The sequence below is a fragment of the Mus pahari genome, chromosome 5, assembly GCF_900095145.1.
Source record: "Mus pahari chromosome 5, PAHARI_EIJ_v1.1, whole genome shotgun sequence".
Classification (NCBI taxonomy): domain Eukaryota; kingdom Metazoa; phylum Chordata; class Mammalia; order Rodentia; family Muridae; genus Mus; species Mus pahari.
In genome coordinates this window covers 76,189,477-76,209,131 of record NC_034594.1, presented here as the reverse complement: position 1 = coordinate 76,209,131, position 19,655 = coordinate 76,189,477, and the positions used below count along the sequence as shown (strand labels likewise).

General features: G+C 37.8%; 1 protein-coding gene across 1 annotated transcript in view; it reads right to left on the bottom strand.

Moving 5' to 3' along the window:
• The window catches only part of LOC110321973 (contactin-associated protein like 5-2), a 631,889-nt gene extending 612,613 nt beyond the window's left edge, over positions 1-19,276 (bottom strand). Inside the window, exon 1 of the mRNA XM_029538684.1 lies at positions 19,176-19,276. Coding sequence (XP_029394544.1) covers positions 19,176-19,257 — 82 coding nt within the window. The 5' untranslated portion in view covers positions 19,258-19,276. The remainder of the gene's footprint in view (positions 1-19,175) is intronic.
• Between the last annotated feature and the right edge of the window lie 379 nt (positions 19,277-19,655).

Sequence of the window (19,655 nt, the reverse complement as noted above, 5' to 3'; positions counted from 1 at the left end):
AAATATTCCAGAGAGCTATCTCTGATTTCCAGCACCATTCCCTCATGCTTCATGCTCTCTCAATGAGCTCTGCTGAAAAGGATGAGTCTATAGCATCTGTCACTTATCCAAGCTAAGACATATGTAGAGCATCAAGCTAAACACCAGGGCATCTCTGTAAATCTGGGTTTTATTTCTATTGACTAGAACAATTAAATTTTATCTTTTACAGTTGTTTTTATTATTGTAGTTTTTTTTAGTCTAGAATAGATGAAGACTGTTGGAGAACTTAAGAGAAAAAGATACTCCATCCTGGACTGTTTGAGGAGAATTCCACTTCTTATAGCAATGAAAAGGCTTAGGGTGGAGTCTGAATTGCTTTGTAGACCCAGATAACCCTAAATTAGTGATCCTCCTGTCTCCATATCTGAACACTGGCATCACATATGTGCAAGCTTACCTTAATGCTGTTGGGTGTATATCTAGGAGACAAATTGTTGCCTTTACTCAAAGTTCACACAAACTCTATAGGGTGGCTCTTACAGCCACTTACAAGTTGAAGGGATTGACTAGAAGAGTGCACACAAGATAATTTATCCTGAAATTCAGTTCAAATGATGCAAGCTCTGAGTCAATACTCTCTAATAGTACATGCTTTCTTACCCTTTCATGCCATTTAGTGTTAGCATTAGATGTAGCTTCCTGAGCAAAAAAAAAAAAAAAAAAGACATTAAGACATCCTAAGAAGGTTTCTTGATTTTTAAGGTTCCATGTCAAATGCCACTTTAAAAATCCATAATCTGTTTCAGGGAGTGTTACCAACTTTGACATCAACGAATTGCTGATTGTTTGGCAACACCCTGGAGACATGCTCCCCTGGAAGTAAACAGTAGAGCCAAGTATGTGGGTGTGATGATTGATATTGGTTGTCAGTTATGAGCCATGCTCCCGGGTGGACCTGCGAGGGTAATTACTGGAAAGACTAACTGATGTAAGAGGATCCTTTCCCCAGAGACTGACTAGATCCTTCCTGTGGTAATCCATATTTGAGGAAGTCTGAGGGAAAGTAGTGCAATTCCTGAATGTCTACAGTATCTGCATGAAAGTGCATCACTGACACTGCTGCTGCTCTTCCCCCTGACCTCAGAACCCACTCATTTTCCCCTTCCAACAATATTACCAGAGATTGAAGGACTCTTCCAGGCCTTCAGAACCAAATTGGGATTGCTAAGGCATCTAGCCTCATTTAGTGAGCAGCTGATGGATTGTGAATTTCTCTAGTGTGCAGTGATTGGAGTGGCTGTCAACACAAGCCAGTCAGGATGAATTTTCTAGGTCAGTACTAGCTTTCATTAATGTATTAGGACTCAAGAATTATGATGTATTCAACAGGGGATCCTTACCATCAAGGTCTGAACAGGGGCTAGTATTTTCTCGACACAAGAGGTCAGTTGCACAAATGAACTCATAGTTGCTGTTACAGCACACAGAATACCTGTATCAGCTCAACCAATACAAATTCTTAGCATAAAGGGGGAAGTGGTCATGAAACAACACCCTATTTAAAGAGCTGTGGAAAAGGTGTGTGTATAGAGAGACGAAGTTTTCATAAGGGTGTGACCCCTGATATTTCTATCAAATTTCAGTGGCCTGCTATTTCTATCAAATTTCAGTGGATGATTAAACATGGAAAAATATATAGTTGATAATTATTGACCATTTAATTTAATGTTGTATTTTGTTTTAAGTAAAGACATGAAGTTTAATCGGTATAGAAAGAATGGGGGCAAGATCTTGGAGGAGTAGGGAGGAAGATGGATATGGTTAAAATTCAACACAGGAAATTCTAAAAGATTTCTTCTCTCTCTCTCTCTCTCTCTCTCTCTCTCTCTCTCTCTCACACACACACACACACACACACACACACACACACACACACACTTTCTGTGTGTGTGTAAAATTACCTGGACTAGAAGTTTGTGCTAGACAATCCAGTCATCAAATGGCAGCTCAATTACCTTTCTCCTTAGTCACAAAGTAGTTACTGTTATAATCAAGAGGCATACAAGGAAATGCTGAAACTGCAGCTCAGCTGTAATGATCAAAAGCCTGTCGAGAGCCAAAGCCTGTACCAGGCTGATCCTTAAACAGGTATTATTACTATTACTATTACTATTACTATTACTATTACTATTACTATTACTATTACTATTACTATTACTATTACTATTACCATCATCATCATTTTTCTGCCATCAGGAAGCAAAGCAGCTATGTACATCAAGAAGCCTATATGATACAAACAAGCTTTATTTTTTTATTTTTTCATTTTATTGGTTATTTTATTTATTTACATTTCAAATGTTAACCCCCTTCCCAGTTTCCCTTCCATAATCCCTGTATCCCCCTTTCCTTCCTCTCCCTGCCTCTCTGAGTGTGCTCCCAACCTGCCCACTTGTTTCTAACTCAGTGCCCTAGCATTCCCCTATCCTGAGTTATCAAGCCTCCACAGGGCCAAGGGTTCCCCTCCCAGTAATGCCAGATAAAGCAATTCTCTGCTACATATTCAGCTGGAGCCATGGGTACATCCTGTGTACTCTTTGGTTGTGGTTTAATCCCTGGGAGCTTTGGGGAATCTGGTTGGTTGATATTGTTGGTCTTCCTATGAGTCTGCAAATCCCTTCAGCTCCTACAGTCCTTGCCCTAACTTCTCCACTGGGGTTCCCACACTCAGTCCAATGTTTGGCTCTTTATATCTGCATCCGTATTGGTCAGGCTCTGGCAGAGACATCCAAGCTTAATATTGTTCAAGTTAAAAACAAATAACCATTCATGTGCTTTTGTTGTCTTATTACATTTGTGTGTGTGTGTGTGTGTGTGTGTGTGTGTGTGTGTGTGTATAGGGATATCATTGTGATGTGGGACACATATAGAAGTCAAAGGACCACTTGCAGTTTCTTCTTTTCCCTGGGATTGAACTCTAACGCTTGAATTTGGAGTAAACATCTTAACCTATGGAGTTATTTTACATGTTTTTTTGCACATATTAATGTGACAGGGCAATACATTATACAAGCTCCATCATCTTACATTCTTTGTAAGGTTGTTTAAAGTCTAGCAAGAATTCCATCTCTTTGATAGGGATTTCTATAGAAGTTTACCCAATTCTATTATTCTAAGAACCTGAGGTGAAGATGTCCCAGCTAATTCACCTTCTTTTAAACCTCCCTTTAAGCAAACTGCCTATTTTAGCTTTTATTAAACTGCTTGCTTGCACCAAATCTCCTGTAACTGTTCAGCAAGATACCAAACTGTGAATTTGGCTTTGAAAACCCCTTACTCCAACCAGTTGGGTCCTGATTACCTGAGTGTAATCACAGCCAGCTGGAATAAAGACACAATTGGCTATACACTAAGGTAAGTGGTCTTCTTTAGTAGATCTTTGTTGATAATAAATCTGCTATCAGTTCTGCTCTTGTCACACGCCCTTGTTTGTGCCTTATAGTATTTGAGCCTTATTTGTCTCCAAAAATTTGGAAGCCACATGAGATTTTTCTCAAAGGCAATAAGGGGTTTGTGTCTTTCTTTCCCTCTATTTTCATTGCAGGACAGGCAAAATAGGGGACAACAGGGAAACTGTGAAAGCATGATGTTTGACCAAGTAAAAGAGGTCTTAAAACTAAGACTGGCAAAAACAAACCTGCAGCATTATTTCTCAGCATGAATCACACAGAACAGTGTTCCTAATAAGTGAGCTATATGGCAAGACCAACAGGGGCTCAGCAGTCTCCTCAGCCTTTGGAAATTATTGATATTGGTATTGGTAGCCAAACGTCCTGCTTCTCACTATATCCTCTACATCTATCCAAAGAACTTAATTGTGGATGCATGTCCCTAGTATGAAAAACACTTCTTCAAGGGAGACAGGAGAGAATCCTTACACTTCAGAGCTCCAAACATACTCTTGTTTTCTCGACCCCAGAGAATATAGTGTCATTCTGAACTCAGAATTGATATAAAGATGATGTCAAGAATAATAGGAAAAAAATCTATATTATAGATTCAAATTTTAAATAAATTAAAATACATCTTATATATTTAAAGTTGCCTACAAAAAGATATGTAATACTGTATGATGTGAGTATTAAATGCCAGGTACAAGGAAAGCACTCTTAGCACTCATGCTTGATGCCTGAATTTCAGTAGCCATTTAAATAGTAAGGTTTGATGGAACACATCTCTCACCCAAGTGTTCCCACAGATGTGGGCAGGGAGACATAAGAGTCTGCCAGAGACTCTTGGACTGGTAACATGGAATATGCACTGCAATGGCAAAAGCAGCAAGGCAGCCCCTGCCTCAAAAAAAAAAAAAAAAAAAAAAAAAAAAAAAAAAAAAAAAAAAGGTAGTAAGGTAGAACCAGTTTCTAAAACATTGTTTTATCCTCTCCACATGCATAAAGTTTGCCTACAGGTTCTCTTATGCAGATATAAAATGATTTGCTAGTGACTGCAGGTAGTTTGGGAAAGCTTTAAAGCCTTTAGAATACAGATCCTTGGTGGAAGAAGTGCCTTTGAGGATTTATAGTCTGATTTTACTTCTTGTCTGCTGTCTGTTTCCTGTCTTACCAGAATGTGAGAAGGAGAGAGGTACCAGCCACATGTTTTTGTCATCATGGAGACAGATTTTGCTACATCTTCTGGCTCAGTATGGTGGGGTGACACTTTAATAAATTTTTTCCCTCTTTTAACTTGCTTCTTGTAGGCATTTGATCACCACAACAAAGAAAGCAGGTGACACAAGTACTTCTTTTTAAAATTGGTTATTTTATCTTTATGTGTATGCACACATGACACTGCATGTACATGAAAGATCAGAGGACAACTTGCAAGAAATGACTTTTTCTTTTCAGAGTGTGGGTTTCAGGGATGGAACTCAGGTTGGCAAGCTTGTCAGAAACTGCTTTTAATTTTGATCCCAACCTTCTCCAAGGAAAGATATGAACAGTTTAACATACATACACATAGAGATATGCACACACAGAGATTCAAGCCCCTCACAAATACACACAAAAACCAAACCTCACAAACACACAGACATGTAGATACATAAACACATATACATACTGTCATACTCATATAACCTCATATAAACATTTATACTCATATTAAACATTTTATCAAGTTGTGTAAAAAAAAAACAAATCCATATCATAAACCAATGGGAAACATTAGGAGGCTGTAATCACTGTATAGTTGTTGGAGTTGACCTGTGATTTCCTGATGATAATAAACTTTATCTTACATAAATACCAACACCACAGTATTCACTAGACCAGACTAGGTCGATTATCCATATATTTATGTACTATGGTACTAAAATGTCAAGTTGAGTTTATTCAAAACTCACATTCTGTTTGTTAGTTAGAAAAATAACTCTAATAAATCAGGATATAAGGCAGGCTTTTGAAGAGTTATCCTGAATCAGAGCATCCACAATGACTCCATACCTTCCATCCTTCTAGCAAAACATTCAACTTCAGAAAATAAATAGCTATTAATTTCACCCAAATGCCCATTTCAACTCTTTATCTGAATGGGTAAATATTCACAAAAGTGAAACTTGAGTGAATGTTGACTCTGGGGGATAATAAATCTTGGTAGTCACCAGAACAAATAGATTATGTAAAAAAAAAAAAAAAAAAAAAAAAAAAAAAAAAAAAAAAGCCCATGTTCCAATTTACTAGGTACATTAACCATTATACAAAACTAATATTATGTCAAAAATAAGGTACCTATGCTGTGGAGATGGCTAAGCTTGTAAGTGCACAATCCTGAAGAATTGAGTGTAAATCTACTACCCACATAAATCTAGGTGCAGCAGTCCGTGTCTGTAACCCAGCACCAGGAGTAAGTGCATCCAGCATAGCCAAATCCTTGAACTCCAGGTTGGTTTAAGGAACCAGTGTAGCAAAATTATAATGGAGAGTGGTCTGACCTCTAGACCTTGTTGTAAAACCATGAGCACAAAATTATATACACTTGTACCCACATGGAAAGTATATACCCAACATACATATCTCACCACCTTCAGAAAATTGCATAGCATACATGTATTCATATATGTATCACATTAATTTGAATAACATTAAATATCATATTGCATTATATTAAATTATACTATACCATATTAAATTATAATAGATAATAATAGATTCAGCAAAGTGTAACATTGGGCCTTGAGAGTTCCCTAAAGAGAAGAGTGGGGAGAGTAAAGATCTAATTGGACAGATGTTCTGAAGGATGTTACTCAGAGCGAGCACAAAATATGTGTTAAAAAAAAAATCAGCACTTAGATCAAATAAAATAGCCAAAGTCAAATCCAGATTTACAAAAATTGTGCTTAATTTGTGTTTGTTCCTTCTTCCAATCCCATTGGTCAGTAGAAGGCAACACTGGGGTATTCTTGCTTATGATGTTCCAGGCTCATTTTTTTTACCCCAAATATAAAGAGATGTTTAATGAAGAGGGGTGTGTACCCTTTACTGGATGAGGGCCTGCTGTCTTGGTTAGAGTTTCTTTCAATTTGCCAGTTTTATCAAGCAGTTATTTTTCCATTCACTGTGCTAAACACAGACAATTTAATCATAGCTAGCACGTGATCTCTTCTTTTGAGGAGGTCCCAAGGGGATGCCTGGATATAGGAAGATTATTCAAGGGCCTTTACAAGATAATTTCTTCACACAAAATAGCTCCTAACTGCAAACTAAGGAGAAAAAGGTGAGGAGGCATTTTTCGGACAAGCTGCTATCTTTACAGATCAGTAAAGCCAATAAGATGACCCACATAAATAGCAACCAGAGAAAATAGCAATCAGATTTCCTGCAGGTAAAAATAAAAATAGGAACATCTCTTCTGGTTATATAAACTATACAATATTTATTGCTATCTAGAACATCCTACTGTATATTAAGAGTTCCAGAATTTGTTGCTATTAGGCAACCAAAAAAATAAATGGTAAGTACTTGAGGCAATATGCTGAATCACCTTCTATGATCAGAATACAATGTATTTAGTATGTTAAAATATTATACCTCCACACATACACATACATAATTATTATATGTTCATGACATTAGAAAATGGTACCTACTTATTTAATATGACTCGAGACAGAGATCATCTTAATAGCCATGCCAGACATTCATTGACTACTGCAAACAGCTGTAGTCTTACACTCCTAGAATAGCCCTAGTGCTCCAACCCAGCCAGGAAACAGTGTCTGAGTAATAGTCGCTTCTATCCTCTTTCTTTAAAACGTTAAAATATTATTATTTTTGCATGTCATTATGAAATTTAATTCTTGCAACTAAGAATTAGATATGACTAGGGAAATTGCGCACAAGGGCCAGTACTTTTCAAGGAAGTCTGATAACGTGTTTGAAGTTCCTGTAAACCATGTAAGATTAGATATCATAGCACATGTGTAGTCCCATATTAACTCTAGAAACATAGGATAAGAAGACTGGAGAATCTCTACAAGCACACACGTCAGCCAGCCTGCTATGGGCAACGGTGATATACTCTGTCTTTTTATTCAAGTTGGAAGATGAGGACTGACATCAGCATTGTCTCCTTCCCTCTATGAGCTCACACTCACACTCATATAAGCACAAAGGAAAAGAGGAAGAGGGAGGAGATATTTTGTTAACATGTGAGGAATATCACAAGATCCCTCCTTAAAGAATCAGAAGAGAAAGAACATGCTGAGACATAAAATTCCGGGCAGTCTTGCCCCATTTTCTCCAATACATCCCTTTGTAGTGTATTTTAAATGATGAAATCCTATATAAATTTCCTCTAGAAAATGAAAATATTCTGCTTTTGAAATAAGTGTCAGTAATTATGGAATTACTCTTTTCCATGATGTTTTAAAAGAACAGAACAAAATATTTGTTGAGTTTTGTTCTTAACAGTCAGGATTATCGAAGACTTTTCTTATCTGTAAGAATTTTAAAAAAAAAAATTGAGAGGTGTCCCAAGGAAAAAAACATTGAACAATGAACAATGTCTTTTTAGACTCCCGAAGCCTGAGGAAGCATGTCCAAAACAATCAAGGCAGAAACTGAAAGATAAGATGCAGGTAGAAATTCTCATGAGACCTTGAAATTAAAGCCAATAAAATATTGGTCTATCTTCACTAAGTTGATGATGAGAGAATAGGCTATAAGGGCCACTTCTTATTTCCAGATGGATGTTTTGTGGTCATCATACACTGTTCTTCACTGCACCTGGCCCGGCATATAATCAATATTCATCATTAGATGAACACCTGCCTAGTTCCACAACATGGGTATGTGAAGAGTGCTCCATGTTTAAGAGTTAAGGATTTATGAAAAAAAAAAAAAGATAAAACCCAGCATGCCCATGAATGATTTTCATGGATAGTACACATCCTATAGGACTTGAAACTCTTTAGTTAGAAGAATTTTCCATGATCACAAAACAGGTAAGATAAACTCTTTCACATTATTTTATTGTGGCTGTAATTTATACCTGACAAATGCAACTTGAGGAAGGAGGAAATCATTTGTACTCATAGTTTCATGTCATAGTTCATTATGGTACAGAAGACATGGAGATGTTGAGGCAGCTATTCATATGGGATTCTGAATTAGGAAGCAGGGCAGTGAATGCTGATGCTTATTGTTCTTTCTTCTTTTCACTCAGTTCAGGAAACCTATCCATGAGATGATGTTATGCACATTTGGAGTGAGCCTAACCACTCAATTACCATAGTCTAGATAATCCTTCATAGGTATTATTGGAAGCTCATTTCTATAGCGATTATAAACCTCAACAAGTTAGTAATCAGAATTAAGTTCATCACAGATGGATAGTAGGCATTGAGAGTGAAAGCTACAGTGCCATTTTGACAAGTTTTTCCTGGCCATGAAGAAGGTCATAGAAAGATTTAGTGAGTGGTTCAGGTAACGTTTAGTGGTTGATTAGATAGTGCTACCTAACAGTGGTGGGGGAAGGAATATTTACATGGTTATAATAAGCTGCCTTGTATAGTAGTGGGCAGAATCTGTGGGTCTGGACAACAAAGCATTTCAAAAGGGGTCAGAGACAGCTAGCTTTGAAAAGATGAACAACCGCTCAGGTATTAATAACATCCACTTGAGTGTTATTCTTAATAAGATGGTAGAATGAGAAAAATATATGTGATATTTAAAATAATGGAAAGTGGATTGAATACTCACTGCAATCCCTGTATAGGATGTAATCTTGGTGCAGTTACCTACCTAGCCAAGCTACCACATTCCCAGCAAAAGGACACAACACTTTTTCTGTATGACTGTCATAGTAACAAAGTAAAAGCTCACCAACTGACAAAGTTGGGATGGGGTGTATGTTTGAAATCCTCTGTAGACACATTGATTAATACTACTTCTCTCTCTAGTGACACATCAATCCAATCTACTGACATAGTGTTAATTGTGTCTAATTAGTAGTAGTGACTTAAAATGGGAAGTGCTAATTTGTCTTAATTGCCTCCTTATAAGAAAGAACTTGCCCTTGTGGATCTCAGTCCAGGCTGCCCCCAAGGCTCAGTGTGAGGGAAGCCACTAGAGAGGTAGTATTGATCTGCTTTCCCAGATGACTGGAGTGGAGGCACTATAGACCTAGGTGCACTGGGAGATCCTTCTTAGGAATCGCACCTCCTCAAACCTCCTTTTCTGTACACTGCAATGCTGCTGGGTCTCCCTGCTTCTGTGTCTTTCCATTTCCTGTCATTGATTCAACATGGTCTGTAGTTTGAAGAAAATTAACAGTGGATAATGGAAAATGAAGCAAACTATTGTTCTAAGATAAAGGCACTGGCCTTCTCTCTAATAGAGTAATCTTAGAAGTCACAAACACAGAGAGAGACAAAAAGTCAAGTATGTGCCCTAACACTCATAGTAAGTACTCTGCTTTGGGCTAAATAATACAATTGGCTCATCAATTTTAATTAAAGATTTGAGGAAAATGATATAATCATAAACAAGGATATAACATCAAGCTAAATGCAAATTTGAGTGTTTAAGATAAAATTTCTAGACATTATACACTTCACTGTTCATTGGGTGATGTACCATGCAAGTTTCTGCTGATCTCCTGAGACTCTGTTCCTTGAGATGTGGCATTTGAGTGAGATATCTGTAAAAGCATTAGCTTGAGCCTAACGTATAAAACTGTCACTCCAGATGGCCTAGTCAGTCATCATTGGGAAGAGAGGCCCCTTGGTCTTGCAAACTTTATATTCCCCAGTACAGGGGAAGGCCAGGGCCAAGAAGGGCGAGTAGGTGGGTAGGTGAGTGAGGAGGGAGAGTATAGGGGACTTTGGGGATAGCATTTAAAATGTAAATGAAGTAAATACCTAATAAAAATTGGAAAAAAAAACCCGTCACTCCATAAAGGTAAGTGAAGATGTAAGTAAGCAGAGGATGGGAGGAAGACCAGAAGGAGAGAGCATGGAGAAGGAAGCAGGAAGAGGAGGGAGGATATGAGAAGAGAAAAAAGGTACAGTGGAGGGGGCAGGAAGTGGTGAGAGTAAACACAGAGAGGGAAGAATCCTTCATTCACTGAACAGAAACAGTGGAGATTGTCAGCCACCAAATCTGCAGAGGGCAGAGTTAGTTCTGATCTCCTAAACATGCTTAATTTCTCCCTTACTTCAGCTCATGACATCCCCTTTCCCTCTTCCTTATACTTAGTACTACTACCTGGCTAGTCTGTCTTTACGGCATTCAAGTGTTCTGTGCAGATTTTTCTCTGTAGTTCCTCTTCTAATGAACTCTGTATGCCCAATTTCTATTAATTGAAAAGTATATGCCCGTTAAGGACAGATTTGGGGAATTAGTGCAATCATAGAATAGTAATTTAGAGACAGAAAGTAGGGGTGATATAACTAGGCCAGTATCCTGAGGTATCTTGTAGGTGAATGATCAAGCCTGTGCTGCAACAGTTTTTGCTAGGAAGCATCATCTTATTTGGTGACTGCCCACACACTATACCAAATTGGTGCTGAAGTTGAGCAGACATTCAAATCTCCTTCTATACCTTCTATGCAGCAGTGAGCTCAGGGAAATACATCTATAATGCACAAGCTATGTGACCTTACATAGGACTGGAGACCAAGGAACTGCAAGTGATATTTGGAAGGAAGTAGCAGCAAAGAAAAATATATTCATGTACAATGGCCATAGAACTCATATTAAATATTAAATATTGCTCTTTGTATAAACTGATTTATTTCTTTTTTGTGATATACATACATACATACATACATACATACATACATACATACATACACACACACACACACACACACCATACAAACCTGAGTCCGTGGAACTCAGTGTGGAGCCGGTTCTACCTTGGGTGGCTAACTAAAATCTGCTTTGTTGGGGACCATACACAGCATCCTGTTTCTTAACCCATCAAATGTGACATTCCACGAAAAACAAAGTAAAAGGCCATGCCAAGTGCCAGCAGGCTGTCTATCACCTACTCAGTGACCTCTCTACCCCCAACTGCTGCCATGGTTATAATACTGTCCCCTGTCTAGTAAGTCATGCTTCTTCCATGACTGGCTTGATGCCATCTCTAGGAATCTGATATCCTAGCCAGGAGGGAGTACCAGAAACTCCTTCAGAGGCCTTTCGGTGGTGCAGATGTGTGCCCTCACAACCACCATTTGGTGGTCCAAATTTGTGCCCTCATATAAATATATGATGTTTGTGTCTGTATGTGATTTTTGTGTGACCTATATATATGCATATGAAATGTGAATTTGTGGATATGTATGTGATTCTTGTGTGTGTTCCTGTGTCGGGCATGGTTTTACACATATCTTGGTGCATGTATGGAGGATAGATACCTTAGGAACATTGTGCTTACAGAAGTATAATACTATATCCAGCTCTTTGTTGTTGCTTGGGTTTCACACTCCGGCCCTCACTCTTTCACAACAAGCACTTTAGTCACTCAGCTATCTTATGTGTCCTGCAAAGTTCCCTAAACTGTCATAGACTTTAGACTATCTTCAGATGGAATATTTCTCCTTCAAACATAAGTTCTTAAAAACAATATGCATGCAGTGTGATGGCCTGTTCCCTTTATGTCTTCACCATTGTTATCACCCAGAAAAGCTTTATCAATTTAGCTGGTACAGGAAACAGATAAAATTAACACACTCCCAAGAATATTCACAAAGATAAGTAGCCAGCAGAGAGACATTGGATTTTATGCTTGAAAATAAATTACTATTAATAACACATCAACCTGACGCACCCAACACTAGATGTTCTCCTTCCACAGAGCAGACATCAGAGGAAGCTAGGATGCCTCATCAATTCCCAGCTGAGAAGGCCAGCATTCACAGTGTTGAGCTTTAATTATAAACTTCTTAATAACTAGTTCTCATTTTGCTGACACAGACCAATATAATTTACAAACTAGAAGACTGTGTCAGAGTGATGCATCTAGGCAGTGTGTGAAACATGCTGTCATGTAAAAATTAAATGTGATGTTCAGAATATGGACACTGTATTTCCAAAATTAACTTTATTTCAGAGTACTGCATTCCTTTTGAGTATCTATTGCTCTCGTTGGTCACAAACAATGGGATCATTTGTAGAGTATGTGTTAGCTGCAGATCTGATCTTCTGGACTCATACATCCCTGTGACTTGAATTTTCTGGGTCATTATTCTCTTTGAAGAACTGTGTGAGCTGTCCTTCCAGGTGTCCTTACAAGCTATTACCTGAACCGTTGTAATTATCTAAGCTAGTTTTCTTACCAACATTTTGTTCTATTCCATTCTAAGCCTCATTAATCCTTTTGAAAAATGGAGGGTCTAGAGATAGCTTATGTGGTAAAGTTCTTACCTTGAAAGTTTTAAAACTTGAGTTTGACCCATAGAACCCGCAAAAAAAAATCCATGTTTTAGGTACATGAGATGGCCTACACCATTGAGTGCTGAACAGAAATTGACTACAGCCCACATGTACAAACACACATGTGCATGCTTACACGCACACACACACACATACAGAGACACACACAGACACACACACACACACACACACACACACACACACACACACAATTATTAGGGGAAAAATTAAAATTTTACATTGATAATTAGACTTTAAGTTCCTATCACCCATATAGTGGGTTGCAACTTTCGTTAACTCTAGTTCTAGGGTTTCTAATACCCTCTTCTGGATTCTGCAAGCACTAGACATGAAAGATCATGTACATAGATATGTACATTTACACATGTAAGCAAAATACTCCTGTGAATAAAGATTAATGATATTTTTAAAAGTAAAATGCCATAGTGAAACTGTATCTTTTCAATTAAAAAAAAAAAAAAGAGTCCCATAAGATAATCAACTTCTGTACTTTCTCCTCCTTCTCTATATTAATCAGCAGCCCCTCCCTTGTAGTCTGCTGAGTTTTTCCAACCCTTACCTTCAGTTTTACATTCTTTAAGACCATAGTTGGATGCTCATTGTATGCCTTCCACTGTGCATGTGTTGCAATATTTAACACTGACACAACTAATGAACTATTTTACCGACTGCCAAGCTTCTCGCAATACCTGGAGGTCCTGCAGTACATCTTAATTGCTAATCTTCACTTCTCTAGCTACATGAGAAACTTGACTTTAAGAAAGAAGACAAGTGCTTGGATCAAAGTTCATCAGCAAGTTCTTCAAGTCTGTAACACAAATTGACTCCTGACACTTACACCTTTCTGTTCATAACTAGGATGACAAAGTCATTTTTCAAGCGTAATAAAGTGAATTTTCCAATAACAAGTCTTTTCTATAATCCAGCACTAAATTGCTTTGAATAGAATCCAAGTGCTCCTTTATATCAAACCGAAGGCAATGAGAGGAATTTCTTATAGAAAGGGGAACACATATTTTTAAGACTTTAGATAAAACTTTCATTAACATAGTATAAAGAAAGTTAATCAAATGAGCTCAATCCTGTAGAAAGGTCAGGTAAATAAAGAGTTGTTTGATTGTTGTTCTTTTCTCTCTCTCTCTCTCTCTCTCTCTCTCTCTTTCTTCTCTCTCTTTTTCCTTCTTTCTGTCTTTTCATTTTTACTTCAGAATATAAACGCTTTCATGCTGCCCAAGTTAGACCTTCTCTGAAAGAAATCCAGAAGGAAGTTCATGGTGCAGACCCCACATTCTTTAAGCCAGTCTGAACTTCTATTTCATTTTACAGTTGACTTCTACTTGGAATTTCCACAACAGTCATAAGTAACAGTTGTTAAAAATAACAGCTCAAAGTTAACACATCTTAAATGCAAGTCTCTACCAATACAACTAGAAAAATCTGAGTTTAAGACTGAAAGCTCTTGCTAGAAAACCATTAAATCATTCCCTCATTCATCTACTTGCTCAGTCTTTTAGGCCTTGGGTACAGTAATGCAAATAAAACATGACAAAGAGGTAATGAATCTTAGTTGAAGAAAAAGGAATTGTAGAAATTGCTATAAAAGATAAATAAGGACACTTTACTGAGATAGAAAATTCAAAAATATGTTTTTCTGTGACAATTTCACACACACACACACACACACACACACACACACACACACACACACACACATATATATATATTTCTGATTCTTACCATCTCCATTTTTTTCTTTCCCTGTCTCCAAAACACTCCCAGTACATCCTGCACTAGAATGTGTGTGTAGGGTGTGTATGTGTGGAAGGGGTGCTGTGTGTAGATGAAAGTCTGCAAGGAAATTTTTAAGGGAAAATGGTACTGTAGACCACATTAATAAACAATGCATACAAATATATCCAAGAGATTTGAGACAGTGTGGTTTGATTGTAAAATGTAGAGCTCTGTATTTTGTTAGGAAGGATATTATAGATGAGATTTAGATGATTATGTAAAGACAAATGAGTTTCACCATACCACTCATGACAAGACTTCATAGCACTACCTAAGCATAACTATGGCCTGACATTGTCAGACTTATGGAATAGAATGTCTACAGAAGTGTCCTTTGTGGCAGTGTCCTGTGTTTGTGGATACACAGCATTATAACCTAAATTTCTTTTTCAGATTTTCTTCATCCCTTCTCAAGTTTTTCATTAAAAAAATGAAAGAGAGTGAGTCCTCAGCCCAGGGTACAATTCCAGATAAGGAGTTGCTTTTCTTTGAACAATGTGATATTTACAGCTAGGCTTCAAGTCTTAGAGTCTTAGTGGGATTTTTTTTTTTTTTTTTTTTTTTTTTTTTTTTGCATTTTCTTTTTTCAGGAATGACTCCAAGGCTAAGGTTATGAGGCCGGACTTAGAGAACCCTTGCCAAGTTCCTGCAGATGTTGTACAAACTACCTAGTGTCATGCATTGGGAGACAGTTTGTTGTAAAGATATTTGTGTTTAAAAATGGATGTAGGTTGGGATTTAAATTGTTCTCATTTTCTTAGACTATTGAATTTAGGACATAGTTAAGATCTACTCATTTGAAATTTATTCATATGAACTAGATCACTCAATCTACTTTGCTGAGTAGCCTAGTAAGGTGTGTAACCTGGAGGTATATTCTGCATGTCTACTAGTAGGAATTAAAATCTCATTAAACTTTTATTCTGATTATCATTGTCTCTCACCTTTGAAGCTTGTTAATCTCAAACACATATAAATGAAATAGCCAGGAAGTAGCATCTCTAGTAAACAATGACAAAACATTACAAGTAAACATTGTCTCATTAATTAAACCCAGTACTTTACTCCAGACACCGAGGTTCCTGGGGTCAGTGAGTAGCTGTGGTGGCCAAAAACACTGCAAGGCAATTCTCCTACCCAACAAGAGCATTGCAATTGTTGCTCATATTACTCTTCCATTTGTTTTGTTAACAGCTTTCAGGTAATTAAAAGTCTGATATCTATTGTCATGGTCAGCATTCTCACAGACCTTTTTAAATTCAGCATGTGAGAAAAACCTAGAACAGAGCTTATTATATTCTTATCACAGTAACATGTCTCTGTGACTTTAATAATAAGCATCAAACTTCTCAGAGGTACTTAGTTATTGTTCTAAGTTATTTCAGAAAAATTAAAGCTTTTTTAAAATTAACAATTATATCATATAATATGTTTCTTTTTAAAATGAAATTAACAATATGTTTATATGCGTCTCATATGCAGTTCTCCTGTTTTCTAGATACCCTACTTTGTCATGATAAAAATTTAACTTGTCTAATCTTACAAAAATAGCATTAGTAAGATATTTAGCGGCTGTTCAATTTGGGGTAAACACATATCTTCCTTCCTGACTACATTTTACTGGCAGGCTGGAAAGGACAATAATTAGATTCACACTTGACCTCTCTGGTCTGAGGCATCCTAGGGTCTAGAATTTTTTAGATACTGATTCCAGTCTCATTTGCCCAAATTCCCAAGTCATAGCTTCTCGTGTCAAAGAAGGTGAATGTATAATACTTTTTTAAAAAATTTTACATTGACCTATATCTATAAACAGTCCTCATAGAATATACCCAATGGAAACCTCTAACTGTTTAAGATCCTGAAAATCAAGAATGAGAGAATTTCCAGAGGTTTTTATTACTGGTAGGTAATTGGATTTTTACCATAGAATTGTAATATCTGTATTATGCTGGCATCTTTCTAGCCTGACTTAGTTTTCATAATGCTTAATAAGAAACTTACACAATTTGTAATTTGGTAAGTAGAAGGGACTGTGTGTGAGAGGGTGTATGAGAAAACCAAACATATACAAATAGATACTTATACACTACAAAGTATAGTAACATCAATAGAGAGTGATTACAAAAAAGAGGAGATAAGCAAAAGTTATTTTTTAAGAAACCTCACACCTATAACTTAACACCCATAACTGTCCACCACGGAAGAACTTGGTCACACAATCTGTTTTGAAGGCAGATGTTACTCCTTAACATGTAGGGGAAGTAATTTTTAAAAAGAATAATTCTCTTAAATTAAAAGGAAACTCTTGGAAAGGAAATATCTAGGTCATCAAAGCATATATACAAATGTGAGCATATTGTACATTACTAGGAAATCCAATATCTACACAAAAACTGTGCATAATAACCTAGAGAAACTGGGAAATACTCTTGATTGCATTGAGAAGTTTTGCCTAATAGGCTCTGAAGACCACTAATATGCATAGGTTTCAGAATCAGTAGTTGCTGCAAACATTGTTTACTGAATGTATCCAGTTTTTACAGCACAATAATCTGTCACTGCTATTCCTGAAGAAAACCGACTCTAGAATACTTAGTTAGCTTCACTCACTCAGTGGCTGTGTTACTTGTACATGGGGAATGCAATGACCACTTGGGAAATTCTGAAGATCATTATTACCAACTTTCTCTTTAAATACCCAGAGCAGGCTTTGTAACTATTGTGGCTATGACAGATTGAAGTCTTAAACCCATGCCAATTAGTTTTATGTACATAATTAAAATACATTAACCATAGTCAAATTAATTCACAGAAAATAGAGCTACAAGAAGAAATTTTCAAGTATGATACTTGAAGAAGCCTAAGTCACGCTGAGCATTCTACCCATTTCATCAGTATTCCTTTCTCTCACCTTTAGGATCTTCAAAGTATTCATTCTTTCCAGATAAAGGAATGTGCTACAGGGAAAGCACAATTCAGAGCCACACCTTTACATTGACTGGGCAACACTGACCTCTAGTGTTCGAAAAGGTAGAGAAACTAGCTCCGTAGCAAAGTTTACTTCCTGTCTAAGGCTCTTGGGTCATTCTCTTGGGCACCATGGGAATAACTTCAATGAGAAAATGGCAAAAGGGGGAGAAGAAAGGGGGGGGGGGGAGAGGAAGTTCAAGAAACCAGAAGAGAAAATTCCATTTACCTGAATGTAATCTCCCTCAATATATCCTTTGATTTATTCACTTATCCCATCATAATGGACAGGGTAGCCTAACAATTGTTAGCTTTCCAATCTTCGGACAACAGAAACACTGACTCTACTTTGAACATCTATTCACCTGACTGCACTCTATAAGGCAAATTCTGGGACAAGATCCCCTAAGAACTAAGGAATAAGGCAGAAGGATCTTCTACAGTAAGTCTTCTTACCTTTTTTCACCTGAAAATGATAATACAAATTACAAAAGTAAATCAATATTGTTCATGTCGGGGTAATATTTCTGAGCTTCAGTGTAGGAAAAGAACACGAGGGAACAAACCCAGAAACTTGAGAGTCTGTGGTAACCCACCCTTGCAAAGAACACAGATGGCTTAATTGCATTTTTTTCTCATTTGGGAGTTCCCAAAGAAGGGAAAATTTCCCTTCTTCTGCCTAGAGAAGCAACTAAGCAATTGAGCTTGAACCTCTCACAGGTTTAGCTATTTGTGTTCAAGTTTCACAAACTGGATTCTATAAATATGTAGGACAAGAGGCAGATTTTTGACTCAGATCTATGAGAGTCAAAAATTCCTGCCTATTAAATAAGTGCCATAAGCTTGCTGGGGTCGAAACGTGGACAATGCGATGAATACTCCCTATTCCTTCACAGGCACCAGAATTCTGAGGGTGGAGAGTATTCTGAAGCTCTCCCTCCTCTGTCCTGTAATAGGGAGTCATTGATCTCCTGACATAACTACATTTGGACTACAATTCTTAGGCCCGAACTCCAAACCCTTTACACGGGTGCTCATTGGTTATAAAATGCCCCAGTTAGAACCTTATGCCAAAGACAGTGAAGAGAGCCCAGTACTTAGGGTGAAGGTGGGGGTAGAGTTGTTTTGGGCACTTTTCACATCGGTGAGAGATGCAGTTGCTGCTATTACAGAGTTCCTTGACTCTGAAGGTTCTCTGTCCCTAGAGGCATGCTCATGGCCATGCATCCCTGGCTGAGAATAAGAACTATGGATCTAGGGAACTTTATGATTTAAAAAAAGGGCAAGCAATGCAGACAGCAGAGCAAGCTCCATACAGTTCTGATAACTTTTGAAATAGTTGGAATGGTGGTTACGGTTTCCCCCCTGATCTTTCCTTCTACCCAGAGCATATATGGTCAGAAAGTGGATACTTATTCCAAGGAGCATCGAACCCACCTCATCTTCCCGCCCTCGACTCTGAGTACTCACAATTTGTCGCTGTTAATCCAACGTGCCACAAGCCAGACAGCACCAAAGTCAAAACGCTGGTCAGTCTTGGTACAGAATCCATTTCCCCCAGTGAGCGATTTCTTCCAATTGAATCCCAAATTCATAGGCACCAGCCTTGGCTTTTCTTTCTTTTCCTGTCTCACTCTCTGTTTCCACTCCTTCGCACAGCCTCGCCCCCTCCCACCCCCCCTTAAACAGACTCTCTTCTCCTTCACTCCATCTTGCTTCTCAGATCCTCCACTGAAACGGTAGCAGAGCTTTCTCGGAGCTCCGAGCTGCAGTCGACAGTTCCTGCAACTGCTCCTTTCTGTGCTTGCCTTTCTTGGTTGCCTCCTCTTACGAGATTGTCTTTCTTAAAGGTTCAGATCTTGGCGCACAACTCCACCAATGGCCTAAAGTACTTTGTTCCGGCGCAAGAGCTAGATTCAGCACCAGGGTGAAGGACAGCTCCTGATCCGC